General features: G+C 34.5%; 2 protein-coding genes, 2 long non-coding RNA genes and 1 pseudogene across 5 annotated transcripts; 3 read left to right on the top strand and 2 right to left on the bottom strand.

The window, feature by feature from the left end:
* The first annotated feature begins 692 nt into the window (after nt 1-692).
* LOC104771024 (uncharacterized) lies at nt 693-1973 on the top strand. Of its 2 annotated transcripts, none has more exons than XR_015593819.1 (5): nt 693-891; nt 1097-1128; nt 1268-1489; nt 1599-1639; nt 1714-1973. It is a non-coding gene; the product is annotated as an uncharacterized LOC104771024 (long non-coding RNA). The 2 variants fall into 2 exon arrangements; XR_015593818.1 differs by having other exon boundaries at nt 1060-1128.
* A 3127-nt stretch (nt 1974-5100) lies between these two features.
* LOC104772601 (uncharacterized) lies at nt 5101-5464 on the bottom strand (annotated as a pseudogene).
* Nucleotides 5465-12248: 6784 nt separating this feature from the next.
* Nucleotides 12249-12762, bottom strand: LOC104772600 (uncharacterized). Its single transcript, XM_010497197.2, has one exon. The coding sequence runs from the start codon at nt 12735-12737 to the stop codon at nt 12369-12371; it is 369 nt and encodes a 122-aa protein (XP_010495499.1). The 5' UTR covers nt 12738-12762; the 3' UTR covers nt 12249-12368.
* A 692-nt stretch (nt 12763-13454) lies between these two features.
* LOC104771023 (putative nucleobase-ascorbate transporter 10) lies at nt 13455-17354 on the top strand. Its single transcript, XM_087506111.1, has 15 exons — nt 13455-13621; nt 14169-14341; nt 14432-14529; nt 14621-14797; nt 14885-14985; nt 15092-15167; nt 15354-15413; nt 15541-15746; nt 15841-15937; nt 16047-16133; nt 16244-16302; nt 16442-16533; nt 16612-16689; nt 16779-16933; nt 17035-17354. Exons 2-15 carry the CDS (start codon nt 14194-14196, stop codon nt 17251-17253), a joined length of 1653 nt encoding a protein of 550 aa, XP_087362237.1. The 5' UTR covers nt 13455-13621; nt 14169-14193; the 3' UTR covers nt 17254-17354.
* A 3956-nt stretch (nt 17355-21310) lies between these two features.
* LOC104771022 (uncharacterized) lies at nt 21311-21851 on the top strand. The gene is made up of 2 exons (XR_764700.3): nt 21311-21424; nt 21515-21851. It is a non-coding gene; the product is annotated as an uncharacterized LOC104771022 (long non-coding RNA).
* The last annotated feature ends 1473 nt before the right edge of the window (nt 21852-23324 follow it).

Here is a 23324-nt window from a genome sequence, read left to right as displayed (position 1 = left end):
TTAGAAAAAAAAATGGAAATGAGATGTTTCTTTCTGTAAATTTACACGGTTTAAGTTGTCAATTTAATTTGAGAGAAAAAAAGTAGCCAATTTTATTTGGACTTTAGTTTCTTTTAATAAGATGTTATCTCTACAATCAATGTTGAGTTCGTCGATTTGTTTTCATTTTTTGTTGTACTATTCCCTCTGTCCCTAAAAGATTGATGTTTATAAGCTTTTACACATTTTAAGAAAACAATGATTAGTGAGTTTAAATATATTTTTTTCTTTGACTAAAGAGATATTATTTAATTTTAAACCAATAACAATTCAAAATTTTAAATATTTTCAATGATTACTTCTTGAAGTTTACAAAACATCAATCTTTGTGGGACAAAAAATATTCCAAAATATCAATATTTGTGAGACAGAGAGAATATATTTTATTATATATATCTTTAAATAATAATTATTACTTTTACCTAAACAAAATCACATTTGCTAGATAATCTATACCATAAAAGTTGGTTAATACTCTCCCTCAACATACCACCTCACCATCCAAGAGTGTGCCACGTGTACTTACAAAACCTCTTGAGCTTCTTGCCTCCTCTTCTACGTTTTGAAAGCTTGGAAAGCTTAAACATTTGATTTGAGACCCATCACCTAATCTCTGAAGATGATATAACTGCTCTAATGTTAAATCAATGGCTACGGATTTCACAGATTTCATCGCTTTCTTTTCTCCAACCCGATTATCTCAAACTTCAATGTTCCTTGGCACCAATATCATCCAAAGTATCTTTATTCGTCGATTGAACAGAAGGCTTCATATCCAATTTCTCGAATTTTCTGAGAGAACGCGTGATGGAGGAGCAACGGAAATTGGCCTTGACTCTTTCATTTTAAAAGGTAGATATTAAGTGCTAATTTTATTTGTTAAAAGGAATGTAGATTCTTATATCTTACTTATGCTACAACTTATATTGGTTGATTGATTCATGGCTCTAATTATCTTGATGATAACTTGAGTGACTCCAAACATTCAATAAGTAAAACACAATTCATTTGTTCTTGCAGTTTTTTAAACCATTTATCTTCTTGCCGTGTATTACAGTGAGGAATGGATATACTCCTTGTCTATAACAGGTGAGTCATCATCAACAGTATGTCTTTGTTTGATCTTCTGTGTGTTTTATTATTATTTCCTCTTATAAAGTCAACTTACAATGACACTAAGAAAAGTGGATTGTCCACTTGTGGCAACTGAACATGATTGTTTCAATAGACATGAGGAACTGTATGAAGAATATCGAGCAACGCCCCTCAGGCTCAGACACTGTAACAAAATAATGGTTGGAAACAAGGCTGACATGGACGAAAGGAAAAGGGATGTATACAGTTGCAATGTTGAATGCTTACTTTCTTGATTTTTAGTTTGTAGTATACTGATGCATGATCTTCTTTTTCATGCTGTCCCAACAGCGAAGGTCCAAGCTTTAGCTGAGGAGTATGGAATGAAATTCTTTAAGACATTGAGCTAAATAAAAAACATAATATCTGTCCTGTTTTCCATTAATGTGTTCTTTAAATTACTGATGTAATTATAATTAGCGCAGGGTGCAAACACATACAAAGGAGGAGGTGTGAATTGCAGGAGGTTGATACTCGCTCTTCTAATTATCTTACCGACATTATCACTAAGTACAACATATATATGTACTCCTCTTGTAGTTTTGCAGCCTCAGGTATCACGATCCGAAATCAAGATGATGTCTCATACTCAGTCTTCTACAACCGAAAAAGGCTGTAGTCGATTAGTAACTTTTAACAAAGACGGGGATGCATAGCTTTGAAATGATACACTGAAAGATGTTTACTTTGTCTCATTGGACTGTATTTGTTGTGACTTTGGTCAAATTGGACAGAGACGCAAATGTATTTTCCGAGGATCTGTTTGGATTAATATGTGAAAGGTTTCTTATTCTCTTCCATAGATCTGTTTATTAACGAATATTTTATCGTAGAATCTTAGATGATTAAATCATCATGGTTTAAGTAACTGTTATGGGTGAATCTTGGATCTGAAAACCAAGTAATGAGAAAAACTTTATTTGCAGCCTCTTTATCTACAACATGGCGAGTAGTTTTACGATTTTCGGTTTCGAAATCCCGGAAATTTAATTATGCTACATTATGAGGTACATGTGAAGTGGAAAAAGAAAAGTATTGGAAGTAGCAGCAGCTTTATAAGATATAGCAATGTAAAAACTCCTGAAAATAATAGTAGGTTTAAAAGAGGTAGCGATATATCCACTAGCAGGTTTTACATTTTCATAAACATGTACCACAAAATGTAGCTGAAATAAGATGCCTTCTTTCTTGTGACCATTTAGAAATAAAAAGTTAAATACATCTTTAACCTATATAGAAGTTCCTAAAGATTTAAGGTAGAGGGACAAGCAACTTTTCAAGATGTTAAAAAAAAAAAAAAACATCCCACGACGTTTTGGAAGCTATAATATATGGTTATGTTAGTGGTTAAATTAACCAATCAAAGAACATCTATTGGAGAAAATGCTGAGATATTTAATTTTAAATAGTAATGTTGTGTTATATTTTATATTTTTAGTGTAAAAAACATCTTTAAAAGTTCTAAGTATATAAAAATGCAAAAGATAACATTTACAGAATTAAATAAACGAATTGAAAATTCTTTGGTTTTCAAAATGCAACAATATAACTAAATTTTGGTTATACTTAGTATAAAATATTTTTTTTAAGTAATCTAATAGATAAAAACCCGCACGTAGTGCGGGTATTCACCTAGTATCACTAATATTTGATTCTTGGATTGGTGAAATGAATTGTATAACTTATGAGATAAAAAACGCTTTTTACAAATACAATGTTGTTAGTAAATAGTACTAAATAATATGTACGTTTCACATATGCATTGGCATTATATGTCTACATTATAATTATTGTGTCTAGATTTTTTATTGACCAAAAAAAAAAAACACTATCCTATTTGAAAATGTGTTTTATTGATAAGATTATATAACATGTGTAAAATTTCATTTTGAATTAAGTTAGTAAAATATTTGTAATTTTATCCTCTTAAAGTCTAAACAGAATGAAATTTACGTCAAATTAGAAATCAAAAATAAAATTCAGAATTATGACTAATCGATTTTATCTATATTTGAAATAGATGTTTCGAAGTAGATGGTATATTTAATATTTTAAATAGCTATATATTTTTTAATAATTTGAAAGAGATAAATTAGAAAGAAAAATGATGAAATTTCCTTCTATTTATATTTGATAAAAGAACAAAATAAAATAAAATAATAGATGATATATTGATTTCGTTTTTAGAAATTTATATTTCTATTGCTATTGTAAAATATTTTTTTATTAAAAACAACATAGAGTTATGATATTTTAAGGCTGGCGGCCTGGCAAGTTTAAGAGCATCTCCATCAATGAATTTAAAGAAAGTTGTTTAATAATTATTTTATTATAATTTTTGAAAAAAAGTTAGATTAACAACTTCTTAAAAAACTATAAAATTCCATTGATCCATTGATAGTTGTTAAGCTTGGGGTCTTTAATTAAAAACTGTAAAATATAATTTTGTAAATATAGTTCAGCTATTTCAATACTCTACTGTATTGTTAAACCTTAACATCCTCAAATGCTCTACGTATCAAGGAACAAACCATATCAAACTTCTGAGTTTCTATCGCAAGAGAAGAGATCAGAGGATCTCCATATACTGTTAAGTGTTAACTCACCTCAGACTCATTTTGCTCTCATACAAAAGGTGAAAACTGCAAAAATCAAAAGAGGAATTATCGAAGTTGTTACAAAGACTCATAGCAAAACTGATCTCCAAATCTATTTTCTAATGTACGATCATTACCGTATCTATTCTTTAGATGATCAACAATATTGTTTATCTGCATTTGTTAACTTACTGTTTTAGACATATACAACACAAGCCAGTTAAAAAAATGAGGTTTTTTTTTTTTTTTTTTTTTTTTTTTTTTTTTTTTTTCTGATGTCTCACCATATTACCATATAAAGTAATGCAGGTTTCACGTCTCCAACAGCCATATAGCCCAACACAATGATGTCAAGAACAGCAGCTTGTTCGATACCTTGCAAACCGGAATCCATCTCTTCTTTCAAAACAACATAATTAGCTTGAAGAAGGTCCATTGCATCTCTTTCCTTCCCCATCTTCACCATAGTTTTGGCCTAACAACTCTTGTAATTCCATCTCAAACTCTTTCATCTCATTAACATTTTTGCTTGAAGTATACCTGAATAGAAAGACAAAACTCAACTAAATTCTTCTTTTTTTTTTTTCAAATTAAACAAAAACATCAATCAAGTTCATGATCTCACCTTTGAACTTCAGAAACACCAACAAGTAGCATGAACTGAGGAGGAAACTGAATCAACTGGAGTCGATAAAAAATGGAAATACTCGACTGAGAACTTAACTGACTCGCCCTGAAAACCCAAAATCACAAATTCAACAGAGAGACAAAAGCCAAACAGTTTCAGATCCATTTTTTAAGAGAGGTATTGAGCTAAACCAAGTCACCTTGGATCAAACTAAAGCTACTTTACAGTAATTTGATACCAAACTCAGAAATTAAAAACACTAATCTTTTTCCACTAAAAGGCTAAACAACATACAAGCAACTCATAAGATACAATGATCAAGATGGTCTAAGAGTGTAGTTCATGTGAGTGGAGAATAGTAACGATAAAAAGCCTAAATGTATATGATAATATTTTTTGTCAACAGAAACATTATATATATTTATGATTTTTTGTTGTGTGTGTATATATATATATATAACTTCATTGTATATAAAAAAGCTATATCATTAAACATATATATTACATATAGAAAATTTTAAAAAATTTTATCGTTCCATTGTTGGAATTATCTCGCATGGGTTAGACCTAGGTCTAGGTGAACTAACCTTGATTCTTATTGTAATCGTCAATAATATTACAAAAACTTAAATCACTGATATATGTAATGGTATTATATGGTAATAGCCAGTTAAAAAGGAAATAGTATATAAAGTTTTTACGCTATTGAGATACACAAGTTAGAGCAGACGCAAGCTTTGAATATTAATTCCACCCATCTCTTCACAACGTATTCCTTCACCTTCTTTTCATCGTTTCCGAATACATTGCACAACGTCTTGACGTAGTAAGAGGGGAACTTTCCTTACAACTTTAGATAGAACATGATGACACGGCTCGTTTCTCTACAATATTGGTCCTCGGTCTTTGGTCTCTCAATGGGTTCGGCTGAAAGGCTTGGTGGTTGCGACCGGGCAATTTCTCTTCTTATGCAAGCTTCCTCGAGGTTTATTGTCCCGGCTATGGAAGCAACAAAAACTACAAAGAAAGTCACAAAAAGGATGATGATGCTCATGGAGGTATTCATTGAAAGTGTAACAGAGCTCTGAAGGGAACATGCAGCTGTGGAGTGTTTCAGAGGTCTGACGTGATGACGTGGAATGACGTGATGATGTGGAGAAATATTGTGGACTTGGTGACAAGATTCGTGAGAAAGAAGGAAGAAGGGATCAAGATATACTCGAAGATATTGAGAGTATATTTGGTGAGAAGAGATAAGGGAAGATATTTCTTAGGATAAGGAATATTTCCTTTAGTTAGGGATTCACAAAGATCTAGGTTAGAGATCATTTGTGTAGGGTATAAAGAGACGAGGGCTAGCCGCAAAAAGAGTTAGCACTCGTGGGGATAAAGTGGTGAGAATTGTAAATCTTCAAGAAACAAAAAGCCTTGAAGGAGAGTGTGTGTTTTTTTAACTCTTTTAGATCTACACAGGGTGTTGTGTTAGATAGATAAGAGAGTGAGCTTAGTTTCAAGTCTTGTAAGAAACGGAAGATTTTATAAGATTGAATAAAGTGTTTGCTTGGCGCGTTCCAAGTGTTTTATAGTGTGTGTTGAGTTCTCTATACCTTTACAATTGGTATCAGAGCAAACACTTGATAAAAGGTTCTGGTATCTTTTTCAATAGGTGAGATCTTGTGACTAGGGTATGGAGAAATCACTGGAGAGTGTTGCGTTACAAAGACCATTGAAACTGAATCCAAAATAATTTGGTTACTGGAAAGTCTCGATCAAGCAAGTCATCTCAAGCATTGGCATGGAAGCTTGGCTTGTGGTGGAAGACGGCTGGTCTCTTCCAACTGAGAAGAATGAAGAAGGCGAACTGGTGCAGAAACACAAAGAGAAGTGGACAGCTGAAGAAAAGGATGAGTCCAAGCACAACTCACGGGCGTTGCTGGTCATTTTCGAATCTTTGCCAAGAGATATCTTTAACCAAGTTCAAGATTGTGTATCAGCCAAGGAGGTATGGGACTTTCTGGTCGTCATGTTTGAAGGCACTTGCCGAGACAGACATACAAAGTTGGACAATCTTGCATCTGTTTTTGAGAGCCTGCAAATGACTGAAACCGAATCTGTGACAGACTACAGTAGTCGCTTGAGTAGTATTGCTCATGAATCTGCTGTTTTGGGCAAACGATACAAGGACAAGAAGCTGGTCAAAAAATTCCTCCGAGGCCTTCCTGATAAGTTCCAGCTGCACAGATCTGCTATTGATGGGTCTTTGAACTTTGATGAGCTCAAGTACGATCAAGTTGTCGGAATGATGGAGGCTTTTGAGATGCTTCAAAAGAAGAAAGTGAAGGTAAATGCTAAGTCAGTTCCTCCTAAAGCTATAGAGGAACAGAGGCTTGCTAAATCTCATGAGCTTGAAGAAGATAACAAAGGTGAAACTCTGAACTTCTTTGCGGCTCTGCTGGGAGTAATAGAGGAAGATGAAGAAGATGAAGATCGATTGTTGACAGAAGAGATTGACAAGAAAAATGAGTCGGACTCTGATGGAGAGGAGGTTGGTTTGTCGATGGAAGATCAGATAAGTCTTCTTATTCAATCTATTGTGCAAAAGACGCAAGATAACAGTGAGTTATCTGCTGAAAGAGATACGCTTCAGATGAACATGGCAATGTTGTCTAAGGAACTAAGTGAAGAAAAGGCCAAGTCTCTGCGTCTTGAGAAGAAATTGGAAGAACAGCTGAAGAGCATCAGGATGCTAAGTAAAGGAACTAAAGATCTGGACTTTTTGCTCAGTTCAGGACAATCAAGCACTGCAAAGTGGGGTCTAGGTTATCAGGGAATCAGCTCTGACAAGTCTACTCAGTTCGTTAAAGGGTAGAACCTTGAGCCAAAACTTAGAGCACAACCTACTGCACCAAACGGACTTTATAATCAAGTCCCTGAGGCAAACATGCATCCCATGCAGATGTTTGTGCAGCGTGAGGTACCGGGTAGACGGACGTATGGTCCGCAGAGCTATCCTCAGACTGCTCAGCAACCTGCTGGTCTCAGCAGGAGAAGAGGATGCTGGTACTGTGGTCATCTAAATCACTACAAGGCCCAGTGTTTCAAGTTTCAGAATCATGTGACAAACCTAGTACAGAATGATAGCTTCTGCCCAGCTGTGAGAAGAGAGAGACAAGGCTATTTCAGAAAAGATGATCTCTACTGTCATGTAGCATACACAGCTGATAGAACTGAAGTTGATCAGGCCAAATGATATTTTGACAGCGGATGTTCTAGACATATGACAGGGGTTCTTGACAATTTGTCTCACATGGAGGATGTTGCTGCTGAAAGAGTCATGTTTGGAGATGGAAGAAAGGGAACAATTCGAGGGAAGTGTACAACTAGTGGTGCAACTCAACCTCAACTGAAGGATGTGTTCCTGGTAGATGGATTGGAGGCCAACCTGATCAGTGTCAGTCAAATGTGTGATGAGGGCTTAGATGTTACTTTCACAAAGAGGGATTGTAAAGCTGTTGACCGACAAGGGTCTGTCAGACTCAGAGGAAAACGATCTGGAAATAATTGCTACATGTGGAAATCAGAAAGGCCATGTTTCAATGCAACTGTTGAGTTAGACACAGAGCTGTGGGACCAGAAACCTGGTCAGTTGAATGTACGCACAATGGTGAAATTGGCAAACCAAGAGGTGGTACGTGGACTGCCAAAGCTGAAAGGTGATCCACACTTTGTATTTGGGTCATGCAACAAGGGAAGACAGATCAAAGCATCCCATGGGTCTCTAACATATATTCGCACAAGTCATGCGTTACAGCTGGTTCACATGGATCTGATGGGGCCTATACAAGTTCAGAGCATCTCTGGTCGACGATTCATTTTTGTGATGATGGATGATTACACTCGCTACACCTGGGTAACGCTCCTTCGTGAAAAAACTGATACTCTTGAGTGTTTTCGTATTCTTGACTTGTAGAGTAAATGTGAGAAGTGTTCAATCGAGACCATTAGAAGCGTTCATGGTGGTAAGTTTCAAACCGACAAGTTTGAGCAATTCTGTGAACATCAAGGGATTACTCATCAGTATTCTGCACCAAGAACGCCTGAACAGAACGGTGTTGTTGAATGTAAGAACAGAATGCTGCAAGAAATGGCACGCGCTATGCTACATGGAAATCAAGTGCCTCATCGGTGCTGGAATGAAGCTGTTAACACAGCCTGTTACATCTTCAATCGTATGCTTGTTCGTCCAGGGTGTGGAAAGGGAAGTCTCCAACTGTGCACTACTTTCATGTGTTTGGATGTCAGTGTTATATTCTAAATGATAAGGATCAGTTGGGTAAGTTTGACTCTAAAAGTGATGAAGGTATCTTTCTGGGTTATTCTGGGCACAACACTGCTTTCCGTGTCTACAACAATCGCCTGAGATTCGTACAGAAGACTGTCAATGAAGTGTTTGACGACACCTCATATCTACGAGTGGCACTGGTGCCTATTGTCACCAACACAGACCTGGTAACTGATGCTGCGAAGTCTATGACAGAAGCTGCTAGTCATGTAGTCTCTGTCAGGCCTGTCTCACCTTCTGGTCAGGATTATGTGCCTTCTCAGGTTCATCAGAATCACTCCTCTACTGATGTTATAGGTGCGATTCAGGGGGGTAGAGTTGCCAGAGGGAAGCAGATTGATTTTGCTCAGTTGGCTGGGAAGAAACAAAAGTCTGGAGTTCCGGAGTCTGTCTCTCAGGACTCTGATGTAGTGCAATTTGCATGTTTTGTCTCTTCCATTGAGCCCAAGAATCACAAGGAGGGGCTTCGTGATGAGTTCTGGGTTGCTGCTATGCAAGATGGTTTTGAACAATTCGCACGAAGTGATGTTTGGGAGCTTACTCAGCGCCCTGCTGACGTCAATGTCGTAGGCACAAAGTGGATATTCAAGAGTAAGAATGATGCTAGTGGCTGTATTGTAAGTAACAAAGCAAAGTTGGAAGCTCAAGGTTACTCACAAATTGCGGGAATTGACTTTGATGAAACCTTTGTTCCCATCGCAAGGTTGGAGTCCATCAGGTTTATGTTCGGTATGGCATGTGCTCTTAAGTTCACTCTGCATCAGATGGATGTCAATAGTGCCTTTCTAAATGGAATACTGCAAGAGGAGGTTTATGTTGAGCAACCAAAAGGTTTTGAAAACTCACAGCATCCTGAGCATGTTTATCGACTGAACAAAGCCTTGTATGGCCTAAAGCAGGCACCACGTGCATGGTATGAGAAATTGACTACATTTCTGATGGATCACGGATACAGTCGAGGGAGTGTTGACAAAATGCTGTTTGTTCTCAACAGTAACAATAATCTGTTGTTTGTTCAGATCTATGTGGATGACATTATCTTTGGCTCCACGTGTCAGGCTCTTGTAAAACAGTTTGTGGAAACCATGTCTCAGGAATTTGAAATGAGTATGGTGGGAGAGCTAAGGTACTTTTTGGGATTGCAAGTTGAACAATCAGCTGATGGGATCTTCATATCTCAAAGCACTCATGCTAAGGAACTCGTACAACGCTTTGGCTTGAATAAGAGTAAAGAAGCAAAGATCCCAATGGGTGTGAACGACAAACTCTCCAAGGATGAAGAAGGGGAGGATGTAGATGAGAGGTTGTACAGAGGGATGATCGGGAGTTTATTGTACTTGACTGCTAGTCGTCCAGACATTTGTCTGTCAGTGGGGATATGCTCACAGTACCAGGCCAAGCCCAAGATGTCCCACTTATTAGCAGTCAAGAAGATCATCAAATACGTTAAAGGGACAATGAACTTTGGTATTTCCTTCACCAAGGATACCAATATCAGTCTGAGCGGATACTGCGATGCTGATTGGGCAGGTTTTGTGGATGATCGTCGAAGTACAAATGGAGGATGCTTCTTTATGGGAAACAACCTAATATCATGGCACAGCAAGAAGCAAAACAGTGTCTCATTATCAACCGCTGAGTCTGAATACATTGCCTTGGGCAGCTGTTGTACACAGCTCCAGTGGATGCATCAAATGTCCTCTGACTATGGTATGGATTCTGATACTCTATTGATTCATTGTGATAATTTGAGTGCAATAAACATCTCTAAGAATCCTGTCCAGCATTCAAAGAACAAAACACATAAATATTAGACACCACTTTGTTCGTGAACTAAGTGAGGCGAAACTGATTGAGATAGACCATGTGAGCACTGATTGGAAACAGAGATCGTCGGCGTCGCATATCTACCAACGAAGATTGAGAAAATGGTTCTTCGTGGTCCTTGGATGGACCCGAGAAAGACGATCAGCTTTGGTTCGGTGGCTAGGAGGGCTGAAGAAGGACACTGGTGGAAGTAAACACCATAGCTTCGACGAGCGGCTGCCTCGGGTGTCGTGCCTGGGAGAGAAGGAACTAGGGCGAACTCCACTCGATAAATGTGTCATTCTTCAGTTTTGACTTTTAATAGATAAAGTAAATTAATTTCATCAAGCTATCAATTAAAAGACTCATCAAAGACCTATTATAGAGTATTAAATATGATCCGTTTTCATTTAAAAAAAAAAGTATTTCTAGTTTTTATTTTTCAATTTTATACAGGTTGCAGTGGTTTAGCACCACCTAGTTATGGTGATTCCAATCAAGAATAAACCATTCCATTATTACTGGCGAGGCCCAACAAAGAGTCCGACGGTTTCAAGACTCACTAATTTGGGGCATGAACGAAGGCGCTGAGCTCCTTGACCACTTTATCCTGTTCCCATCTCCGAGCCAACTCTGACGAACAGCCAAACCTTCAACAACTCTCCCGGAAAATCTAACATCCGACAACGGTTCTCCGTTGACGAATCCCATACCTAGCAAGACGCCATACTCAGATCTAACACTCGATTGACCACCGTTGCATGCTCCCTTTTGCCCTCTCGGAGACAAGACTCCCTTTCAATCCGGTCTGGTGAATGCTAAAGCCACCCGCGACTAGCAACGAAACCTTCCTTGCCCCGCCGGTAACTTCCGCCGCAACCATAGCCAGTGGCGGACCTATGTAGAAGGAAGGGAGGTCAACTGACCTGCCTAAAATAGATAAATAGTTGTTTTGCATGTAAATCATTGAAGTCTCAGTAGCTAAGTTGGTTTGTTCCCCCCTAAGTTGACCTCCCTAACCCGTGTTCGATTCTCCCCTATAACACATTGAACCCCCTAATTTTTAATCCTGGGTCCGCCACTGACCACAGCGAACCCCAATAGGGTTGAGCCTCAAGAACCTCCGCCTACATCCTCTCGCGTCCTCTACTATTAAAACACGAGAGCGGAGTCCCTTGACTACCTTGAAGGAGCCACAGCTGCATCGACGGTTTATCCACGCCTCATTGTTGTCGGAGAAAAATATTTGCTCACTCATGCTTCACTGTGGTTGCCCAGACCTTCATTAAGAACAAGGAGAGTCCTCCCACGCGCTTTAAGGGAAAACCGGAGAGGCAAGGAAATCTAGATTTAATAGTTGAACGAAAAGAAAAGAGAGAGAAGAACGTAGGGCATCTTCAACCTTACTCTGTTTTAGAGTCGAAATATTATTATAGACTAACATTTACTATAATTTTATTCTATATTTTACTCTAAAATAGAATAAATAATAGGATCAAACTGCTATTCAATAGTATTTTATACTAATTCTATATTAGAGTAAAAAATAAAATGATACATTGGTGAAAACTGTGTTTAATTTTAAAATTACTTTATTTTAGAATAAAAAATAAAAATATACATTGGAGATGTTCTTGTAGTGTCCTATGTGGGTTTCATCCGCGAAATCCAGTGCTTTAGGTCTTATCAATATTGTCTTAGACTTAGGTGAATAAAACCTTTTTCTTACTGTAATTATCAATAAAATTGCAAAAACTTAATTAAATCATTGATATCTAATGGAAAAAGCCAATTAAAAAGGAAATAGTATGGAGTTTGTACGTCAATGAGAAACACAAGTTAGAGCAGATGCAAGCTTTGAATATTCCACCCATCTCTCCACAACGTACTCCTTCACCTTCTTGTCATCGTTTCCGAATACATTGCACAACGTCTTGACGTAGTAAGACGGGAACTTTCCGTTCAACCTCACATAAAACATGATGACACGACTCGCTTTTCTACAGAATTGGTCCGCGAGGAAATAGAACGTTGATCTCTTGGTGGGCTCAGCTGAAAGGCTTGGTTGTTGTGACCGGGCAATGTTTCTTCTTATGCAGTCTTCCTCGCGGTTTATTGTCTCGGCCATGGAGGCAACAAAAACTGCAATGAAGGTCACAAAGAAGACGATGATGCTCATGGAGGTTTTCATGTTATCCTCTTAATGTCTTGGAGAGGATATACAATGCAGATTTTTATATGTATATGTTGTGATATTTTAGCTCTAATTTGAAATTGTTTGACATTTATTTCTTCAGTTTTTGTTATGATATTATATTTTCTCTATAGGCACAAACTAAATATATATGTAGTTTACCTTTATGTAGCCCGCCTATTTGTAGTCAGTCTTACGTCTCCAACACGAACGGCTCGGAAAGGTCTCCAAAACGTTTCAAACATGGCAGGGACGGCTTGCCGTTTGTGGTACGACAAAGATTTGGATACGGGGACGTTTCGGAAACGTTTCCAGCTAGCACAATTGGTGTCCCCAATATGTAATTATATTAATTATATATTTTCCGAAATGATTAATAAAAAGAAGAAGGGGAAAAGTCGTTTAATGATACTAGGGTTTCAAAAAACTTTTCTCACGTATTTTATTTCATGGTACGTATAATATGGTGCAGTATGATTGTATAAAGAATTTGACATGGTCCTACTAGTACGTAAAAAAAAAAAAAAGTGGAGAAATTCATTATAATACCAATATATATGTAATGGACAGAAGAGGCAGATCACAATGATAATTTTAAAAAACCTTTGATTTCAAAAAATCACAATGACAACTAAATCTCAAGATTTCTATTTTAAATTGATGTTGACAGGAAAAACAAATGATTTATATTTCAAATTTCATATATCAAAAACTGAAACCATTATGACTTTTATTGCCGCATTAATTGTAAAGATCGATGTCGTTTAATTCATCACATAATTAGGAAAATGTTACACTCTCACCCACAAGTCTTTTTGGCTACTTATTCTTTACTCTCGCCCACCATCTCTCACAAAGATTCTCTGGTCTTTTGCTTACAAGTAAGCTTTCTCTCCATCTTCTTTTATTTCTCGATGCTATATTGTCTTGAGCTCTCTCTAAATATGTGTTTGTGTTACTGATTTGAAAATATAAATTAGTATTGACGAGATTAATCAAAAACTCTAATACTTCTGCCCTTTGTTAATTTTTACTTTCGTTGATTTATTTTTCTCTATATTGACAATTGATTTTGTTTTTCCTTTTCTATATGATAGGTTATCAAAAAACAAAGTTTCCTCTATATTTTTCTTCTTCTTCCTTAAAAATAAAATTAGGATGATTTTGAGACGAGATTTTACTTCTTCTTCCTTAAAAATATTGTCATTTGTAAACAGCGTAGATATTTGGAAACAGTTTTATTTGATAAAATGAAAAACTGTTACGTAGAAAATTCAAAACTTGTGCCATTTATTAATTTAACGGTAATAAACATTATATACTCGTTGGAGATGTAATGATTGATAAATATGGTATATTAACGTATAATTCTCACTAAAGAAATAAAAAAGTTTATTGATACGTTATTGATTGAGTGGTTTATTTCAGATAAAGGAAAAAAGTACTTACGTCCATGGCAAATGGTGGCGCTGGTGGTGGTGGAAACAACGGTGGTGGCGGAAACAACGGAACAGGAAACCGGACGGAGGAGTTACAACCCCACCCGGTGAAAGAACAACTCCCCGGAATTCAATACTGTGTCAACAGTCCTCCTCCTTGGTGTATGCTTTGTTTTATTTGAATATTGTTTATTAGTTTCTTTTATTTATTTTAGATTCTAATGTGCAAATGTATTACTTTGGTGTCTGCAGTTGAAGCGGTAGTGTTCGGTTTCCAGCATTATTTGCTGAGTCTTGGCATCACAGTTCTCATTCCAAGTCTATTAGTCCCACTCATGGGAGGTGGTGATGTAAGTATATGATTATTTGATATATGTTCTTAACAAACCTTAACACAAGAAAATATGCTTTGATTGTAAAAATATGTTTTGACATTTTCAGGCAGAAAAGGCTAAATTAATACAAACATTACTATTTGTGTCTGGATTAACAACAATGTTTCAGTCTTTCTTTGGAACTCGATTGCCTGTAATAGCTGCGGCTTCTTATACCTATATCATACCTATCACTACCATCATTTCTTCAACTCGATTCACTTACTACTCTGATCCATTTGAAGTAAGTCTTAGCATTAATATTATCATTAATTTTACAACGTATATTTTGTACTAATAAAAAATTTGTTTGATGATTAAAACAAATCAGAGATTTGTAAGAACAATAAGAAGCATACAAGGCGCTCTTATTATCACTGGATGTTTCCAAGTTGTCGTCTGTTTTCTAGGCATATGGAGAAATATTGTTAGGTAAATAATTTCTATTGTTTTTTATATTGGTTTGGGGTTTTACCGTTAAACATGCATGTTTGATAAGAGAGGTTGCTCTTTTGGCAACGTGGTTGGTGATGATCAGATTTCTAAGCCCACTCTCTATTGCTCCTTTGGCAACATTTACCGGGCTGGGACTATACCATATCGGCTTCCCTTTGGTATGTATATATATATATATATATATATATATATATATATTAGTATATATATATTAGTATATCTATATATATATATATACTAGTATTAGTCATTTACGATAATACTTTTATGTTATTGAATACTTATAGCCTTAAATAATATTCATTTATATGATTCTTTATAATTTATAACTATTTCGTTTTCAGTTAGCAAGATGCGTTGAAGTGGGACTTCCTGGATTGCTAATACTTGTATTTATCACTCAGGTAAATCTCTAATCATTGCTTCCTAATCTTTTAATTGTTTGAACCCATACACATATGTTCGTTTATTTTCTTCTGGAATTGGCGTAATTAACAAAAAAAAAAGTATGTTACTTTTTGTCGTGTGTAGTACTTACCTCGTTGCCTCAAGATGAAGAAAGGGGTGATGCTTTGCGATGGAAACAGATGTGACCGCTATGGGATAATGTTATGTATTCCACTAGTATGGTTGTTTGCGCAACTACTCACATCGAGTGGTGTTTATGACCACAAGCCTCAGACTACTCAAACAAGTTGTCGTACAGATCGCACTGGTCTCATAACCAACACTCCTTGGTTAGTTCTTCTATTTGAAATGTTTGCTCCTCGTTTTTTTTTTTCAGCGATTTTACTATTTTGATATTCATATTTTATTTTTATGTGAACATAGGATATACATACCATATCCGTTTCAATGGGGAAGCCCAACTTTCAACATAACTGATTCCTTCGCGATGATGGCTGCATCTTTCGTTACTCTCTTTGAGGTTAAACTTTTATTTTTATATATGAAATTTCTATTAAAAATCAAAGAATATTTTAATTAGCTTACTATTGTTAAGCATGAAGAATGATAAGTTTTATGTACTATGTTAGTCGACTGGTTTGTTCTACGCATCCGCAAGATATGGAAGCGCGACGCCCATCCCACCATCAGTTGTTAGTCGTGGTACTGGCTGGCTGGTTAGTTTAACATTAGTTCAGTCAAGTCACTTTTGAGAAAACAAAGATTTTACCGTTTATTGACTATTTATTTCATCATCTCATGAATTTAATTTATAATTATTTTGTAGGGAGTTGGAGTATTACTCAATGGCATGCTTGGAGGTATCACAGGGATCACAACATCAACGTAACAAAACTCATCTCAATATTACAAGTTTTTTTAAAAAAATTTCCCCACGATTTATCTTTAACGTTAAAAATAGAACTTCTATTTTTAAAGGCTTATGATATGGTTTTGATATGAGTATACGTAACTTAATATTTAGAGAAAATGTTGGACTTTTGGCAATGACAAAGATTGGGAGTCGAAGAGTGATACAAATATCAGCTGCCTTCATGCTTTTTCTCTCCATTTTTGGTAATGGTTTTTTTTTTTACTATAAAACCTTTATATTCCTATAAAAATGTGTAAATGATTTTGTTGATCATAATGCAGGAAAGTTTGGAGCTTTCTTCGCGTCCATACCATTACCAATCATGGCATCTCTTTATTGTATTGTCTTGTGTTTTGTGTGTAAGTCTTTTTGCATGTACCAATACACTAGTAATATATATCATGTCTTACTAAAGATAAATTCAATTATTCAATTCAAAATATTGCAGCTTCTGCGGGACTTAGCTTTCTACAATTCTGCAACCTCAATAGCTTCAACACCAAATTCATTTTGGGATTTTCATTTTTCATGGCTGTTTCAATCCCTCAATATTTCAGAGAATATTACAATGGAGGTTGGCGGTCTGATCATCGTTCGAATTGGGTAAGCTCATCATTTTTTTTGAGACACACTTTTAGAATCACAATTTTTTTTTTTTTTTTGTGACTTGTTAAATTGGGAATTATTTCGTGAATACAAAACAGTTTGAAGATGTGATAAGAGTGATATTCATGTCGCACACAACAGTTGCAGCAATTATAGCAATAGTGCTTGATTGCACATTGTCTCGTGAGACCGATGAAGCCAAGAAAGATTGCGGGCTGAAATGGTGGGAAAAGTTTCGACTATACAACCTAGATGTGCGAAACGATGAGTTTTATGGTCTACCTTACAGCCTCAACAAATTCTTCCCTTCTCATTAAAACTTTCACACATATTTTCATTTGGATGTTGTCCTTCTTCTTTCTTTATATTACTTAGAATTTTTGAGTACTTTTATTAGTTTATATTTTCTAAGCTTTAATATTTTGTTCCATAATTACTAAATAATGTTCCAAAAGTTTTTTTTGTTTTGTTTTTAAAGTCGTTACATGCTAACAGATTAATGTCCCTTTTTTTTTTTTTTACTAATACAGTACGTCTAACGTATTAATTTAATTACTTTGACAGTCAAAACTATTATATGAGAAACAAACAACTATTTAGAAGAAAAAAAAGAGTCTGTTATCTATTAGTTGAAAATGGAATCTTCCAGATTCATAATCAGCAAAACTAAAAAAAACTTCCACCTTCACGTACTAATGTTGTCTCAGATCTTAGACTGTGGCACATCTTAGACTGGAGTATTGTTGTAACATGATCATTTGCAAACATATCCTTTTCTTTCCGAAAACCTGGTAGGAAGGATGTACTATCCTGGTTCATGTCATTATGGCTTTTTAAAAAAGGAATTTGTTGCCTAGATTGAATCCACAGCTTTGTTTGCTGTTATGCCTATGGGTCTGATAGGATCACATGATTCACATCACATACACTTCAGGAGCTTCTACCCAATGGCGGATCCAGAAAATTAATCTGTCTGGGGCACATAATTAATAATTTTAAATTAAAATAAAAATAAATATTAAATAAAAGTAGTGTTAAATACTTGAATATATTTTTAAAATATGAAATCCAAAAAGACATCAATTTTTTCTTCTTTTTGACATGACTCCAATATATTTTGGTTTATAATTATACTCTACTACATATATATATCATATAAAATTATTTTAGTTCTCAGTTACAAATCTCAATAAACATATATTTTTCTGTAAAAGTATAATTTAAATTTACATTTCTAAATATCACACAGTTTAAACTCTATATGAAATTAATAACAAAGAAGATAATATAATGTTTACTAAGTTACTTATATTATTAACATTTTTTAATTCAAATGTAATCTTTACATTCTAAAATAATGATTTTTTCAAAGTTAAAATAGAATTAGAAAGAGAAAACAATATGAGTGAATACTGAATATAATTTGTGAGACAATAAAATGGAATAAGAAAAAGCACCAATCATAACAAAGAATAAAAACATGTATGAAAGAAAAAAAACACTAAAAAGAAAATGAAACAAAAAGATAAAGAAAAAATAAAAAATTATACTGTGGCTGTGGAGCATCGAACCAAGCACAAGAGACCCAGCATGTGGCACTTTGTAAACCAAATGGGCTAAGGAACAATAATAACACGGTTTCACATAAAGAAACTTTATAGTGGGGCACGTGCCCCACCTCATCACCATGTAGATCCGCCTACGTATGAAGACCCTTTCTGACTCGAAGATCGATCCAAGCGTGGTTGCCTAAGTATCAAGAAATGTGAACTCAAAACAAAAAAAAAAAAAAAAAAAAAAAATCTTTAACTAAATTTATATAAGATTTATGGTTTTTATTATAAAAGTGGTATTATTAACAAATTTGGGCTTTTTGTATTTTAGATGAACATTTTGAGCTATAAATATTGGACTACTAAATAGTAACCTGCATTCTGAAGTGCGGGGAAATGTTTTGTTAAATTTATATGGTATTTTCTATATTTTTAAAGTAATTATTTTGTAACACCATAAATGATATTAATAAGTGAAGTTAATTTCTCATCTAAGTTTTGGACTGGATTCATTTCAAATTCGAATTTCAGGGAGTAAATGAGATTTATTTAACAAAGTAGACTACAAGAATTGGTTTAGTTTGGAATTGCTTGTTTTTAGGTTTTCTTTTGGCTTAAATACGAATAACTCATAATTACAGTAAATGATAAAAACTAAAAGAATTTGGATTTTGTAATATTTTTTTTCTGGTTCTTTAAAGAAAATAATATCAAAAATAAATAAAAAGACACGTAATTTTAAATTTGTAAGTGCAAAGAAAAAAAATATCAAAATTAGACTTCTAGATGAAAAAGGTTTTACAATTATGTGGTTAAGGAGATATTTAAATTCAAATGTTTTGGTGTGCTTTGAAAAATAAATAATCATAGGATATAATAAGAAATATTTATTACAGATTTTAAAAAAGCTGTAAAAGAATCCAAATAAATTGTAGTTAATGATTTAATATGCCCCTTAATTTATTTATATTTCATGCCACCAATTTTTCGTGTGGTTTGAAACTATATATTGTACATTTATGCATTTTTTAAAAAGAGTATATATAGACAAATCAGTTTTCTTTTATCTTTATAATTCATTTAGATAGTTTTGCAATTTTTTTATTTGAAATTTTCATTCAGGCGAATGCGATTAAATGCCCACTGATCATATAAGATAATCAAACGGAAAAATACAAATAATATATATTCTTCAAACTTCTAAACTAATAACATTACAAACACATAAAATATGAAAACATAATAATTCATAGTGAGAAGTATAGACTTATGGGTCAGCAATATAATTCTTTGTCCCACATATTTACTAACACCTTGCCCCATTGTAGCCTTAGCCTCCAAACAAAACCCAGTTACACCTTGCCCTATTGTAGCCTCCAAACAAAATCCAGTTTTAAAAGCTTAAAAACAAATTCACTCTATGGAAATCCATAAATGAATTTTGCTACAAACAAATATACAAAATCTGCAAAATTTTCATCAAGCAAACTTCCACGTCATTAACCCGCTGCCAATCTACACTAAAAACATAAAATGTTTTACTCAAAAATTTATTGTGAAAGAATGCAAAACATGATCCAATACCTCTTATATATTTGTATATGCATGACAAAAAGATTTTGTAGGTTTAGAACAAAAATATGTTGTAGATTATAATAAAAAGATTAGTTGAAACGTCCTACTTTTTGAAACCGTGAATCTTGCTCCATAATCTCTCATATTCATTTAAATTTATCTTAAAATTTTCAGTTATTTCAGTAATATTTTTTTAAAGATTTGTATATGAGATATAATATAATTGGGAGTGTATAACTGTATGTTCGTTTATTAGTGTGTATATATATATATATATATATTATGTGAATGCATACAAAATTAAGTTTTTGTAAGAATTTGGTAAATTATCATTTCCTAAAAATTTGCAATAAAAAAAAAAATTTGTTTTCATTTGTTTACCAAAACATGAAAAATGCCAGAAATCTTGGTATCATGAACTTTATTAAATGACGTAATCAACAAATGCTTCTAACCAAATAATTAACATTTAAATATAATGGTACTTTCTGTAATATATCACATGACATTACAGTTATTTTGCTAACAACATTTTTTAAACAATTATATAGAGATTACCAATTTTAAAAAATATTTAAACTTGTATTTATGAAAATTTCAAAAAAAGGCATAGGCGGCCATTGCCGTCCTTGGCCACCCTTGTGGGTTGGGGCTGAGTGGAAAGAAAAAGAAGAATAAGAAACTAGAAATAAATTTCAAGACAATTAGCACTAGTAAAAAACGTTCATATAGTTACGAAATTTTGTTACGGGAATAGTTGTAGGAAACTATTACTACAGATTGTTACTACTTAGTGACTAATAAGTTGGGAAAAAAAATTGTAGCTAAAATGTCACTAAATATGGGTATTTAGTTACTGAAAGTGTCAATTTAAATCTGTAGGAAATTTGTGACATAGTTTGTGACACAACATGTTGTAGGTAATGAAAAAAAAAATGTAAAATAATGAAAATATAAGTGTAACAATCTGCTATTAATTAAAATAATGAAAATATAAGGGTAAAATATTTGCCTTATAAGTCTTACTTAAAATCAAATCTAATACTTTTTAGATCCTAAACCCTCAATATAAAAATTATAACATTAAATGAGAGCAAATTACCAAAATTTTATAACAAAAAAAAAAGAATTTTCTTATTGGCTAATAAAAAATGGCAAGGATTGTCCTTTGGTTTATCATCCACCATTGATTCAGTTTAATCTAAGGGACAGAAATCACCTCTTGTTTTCTTTCTCTTCTTATGGTCATCGTGTCTTTCCTTCACTTTTGAGAAAATCAATTTTTCTTTTTCTCATCTTCTCTCTTTCCATTGTCGATTCAACAGATTCTTCTAAGTGATTTCAGGCTTATAAACACAGAGTATGTCTACGGAGCTGTTGTTTTGGTTTGTCACCTTCTCTCTCTCTCCTTCTCAATGTGTTTTAATTATTTCTTTGATTTGTATTTTAGGTTTCATCGACAGATCTGAAGAATCAATATCAACGGCAATGTCGGAGGTGGTGGATCTGAAGACCCTTGTGTCAATGATGGCGTCGGAGATGGTGGTGGAAGTGAAGGACCACCGAAGATGCTCGCACCTTTTACCACCGCCACTACGTTTTGAAGCTTCCGCCAGTTCACCACCAATACATCTCGGCCGCCGCCGTCGTTTTGTTCTCCGTTGCTCCGCTGCCGCAATAGTACATTTCCACCGTCGTTTTGTTCTCCGTTCCAATAGTTGTATAGATATATATTTATTCTACATATAATATAATGAATTTAAGAAACAAATAAAAACTATTATTAATTTCTTTTTCTAATTATTTTTTTTTTAATTTTTTTTTAATTTTTTTTAGCATTTTCCTACAAATTGTGTTGTCTCTAATTTGTAGCACTTTGCGACACTTAGTGACGATGAAAAACTTTGCTACGGCCAAATAGTTACTAACATTTTTGGTCGCAAATTTGTAACTAATCTTTTTTTGCTACAAAAATCATGAGATAACTACAAAATTATTAGTAACTATATGACAAGTTTTTACTAGTGTAGTGTTTTACAGAGAAGAAGACAAGAGAAAATATGAAGCTTAAATAGAGGCTGAGCCATGGATGGAAGTTGTAATATTGCTCAAGAATGTACCATACCTCTTATTTTCAACAGTCTTTGAAACTTGACTACTTAACGTACCATACCTCTTTATTTGTATGTTTGGATTTGAAACAATTCATCCCATTTTTTTTTATTAAATATGACATTTTACCAGTGATACAATACTCACTAACAACCTAATATAATTCAACAACAACATATAACATAAGCAATAACAATAGTCCAACATATAACTCCACCAAATACCAGCGTCTAACAATTCATAATGCAACAATGTCAAGAAGCAAATATTCAACATCCTAATAATGTTCTATGACCAACTTTAGTAACTTATCAGAAGTCCAATATTCGTCTTTCGGGTTGCCACCCTACATCGCGCTCCCGGATCGTCAACCGAAGTCGATATACCCACCATACTCACAAGCCACAAAGTATCAGAATATGGCAGTACTAGGAGAACCAAAGTCCCCCAAAAGTGGTTCATGACCAACTGTCCTTAGAGAAAACAATTCTGAACACGTTCGAGTCCTATCCCTACCCAGGTTTCCTTCCCGTTGTTCATGTAAAACAACACAATGTCCTACCAACCACATATCCCCTCACTGGAATACATCATGACTACACAAGGATCATCAAAATGCCACAAGGGCCGCCACAAAAGCCAACAAATGTCCTAAACCGGACCGCCTTAAAGGCCAAACAAATATCCTAAAATCCATCAGGTAACTGATTTTTCATCAAGTAACCATGGATTTAACTTCTCAATTTATGCACCACCGATTCTTTATGCATGCCAAACCATTTTAGTTCTCCTCAAGACTCCATACCATCTAACCAGACTATGCATGCAAGTCTATTTTAAATTGGGCTAGTTTACATGCATCCTATCAAGAATAACATGCAAAACAAGCAAAAAAAACAAGGATTGATACAAGAGCTTTAAGCTCATGCACCATCCACAAGCAACCACAACTCACAGTCATTTAAGCAGAAGATTGAATGATTCAGCTTCATTACACCACAGATCTGACAACACTCGTCCTTCTTCTTTAGACGTTAGCTCCAACAAACATTCCTCTTTTTCCTCCTGAAGCGTTCAAGTCTTTTTAGAGAGATTTTTTTTGTGTTTTCTTCAGGCTAAGAACTCACAAATAAGGCAGAGGGGTTGTA

This window comes from Camelina sativa, chromosome 20 (assembly GCF_030686135.1).
Source record: "Camelina sativa cultivar CO46 ecotype springtype chromosome 20, ASM3068613v1".
Classification (NCBI taxonomy): Eukaryota; Viridiplantae; Streptophyta; class Magnoliopsida; order Brassicales; family Brassicaceae; genus Camelina; species Camelina sativa.
This window is presented reverse-complemented; position numbering and strand designations above follow the sequence as displayed.

Bases quoted from the DNA above. Each gene is read 5' to 3' on its own strand.
- LOC104772600 (XM_010497197.2), bottom strand. From the start codon at position 12,737: ATGAAAACCTCCATGAGCATCATCGTCTTCTTTGTGACCTTCATTGCA.
- LOC104771023 (XM_087506111.1), top strand. From the start codon at position 14,194: ATGGCAAATGGTGGCGCTGGTGGTGGTGGAAACAACGGTGGTGGCGGA. The intron at 14,342-14,431 runs GTATGCTTTGTT...TGGTGTCTGCAG, and splicing joins CAACAGTCCTCCTCCTTGGT to TTGAAGCGGTAGTGTTCGGT. The intron at 14,530-14,620 runs GTAAGTATATGA...TGACATTTTCAG, and splicing joins CACTCATGGGAGGTGGTGAT to GCAGAAAAGGCTAAATTAAT.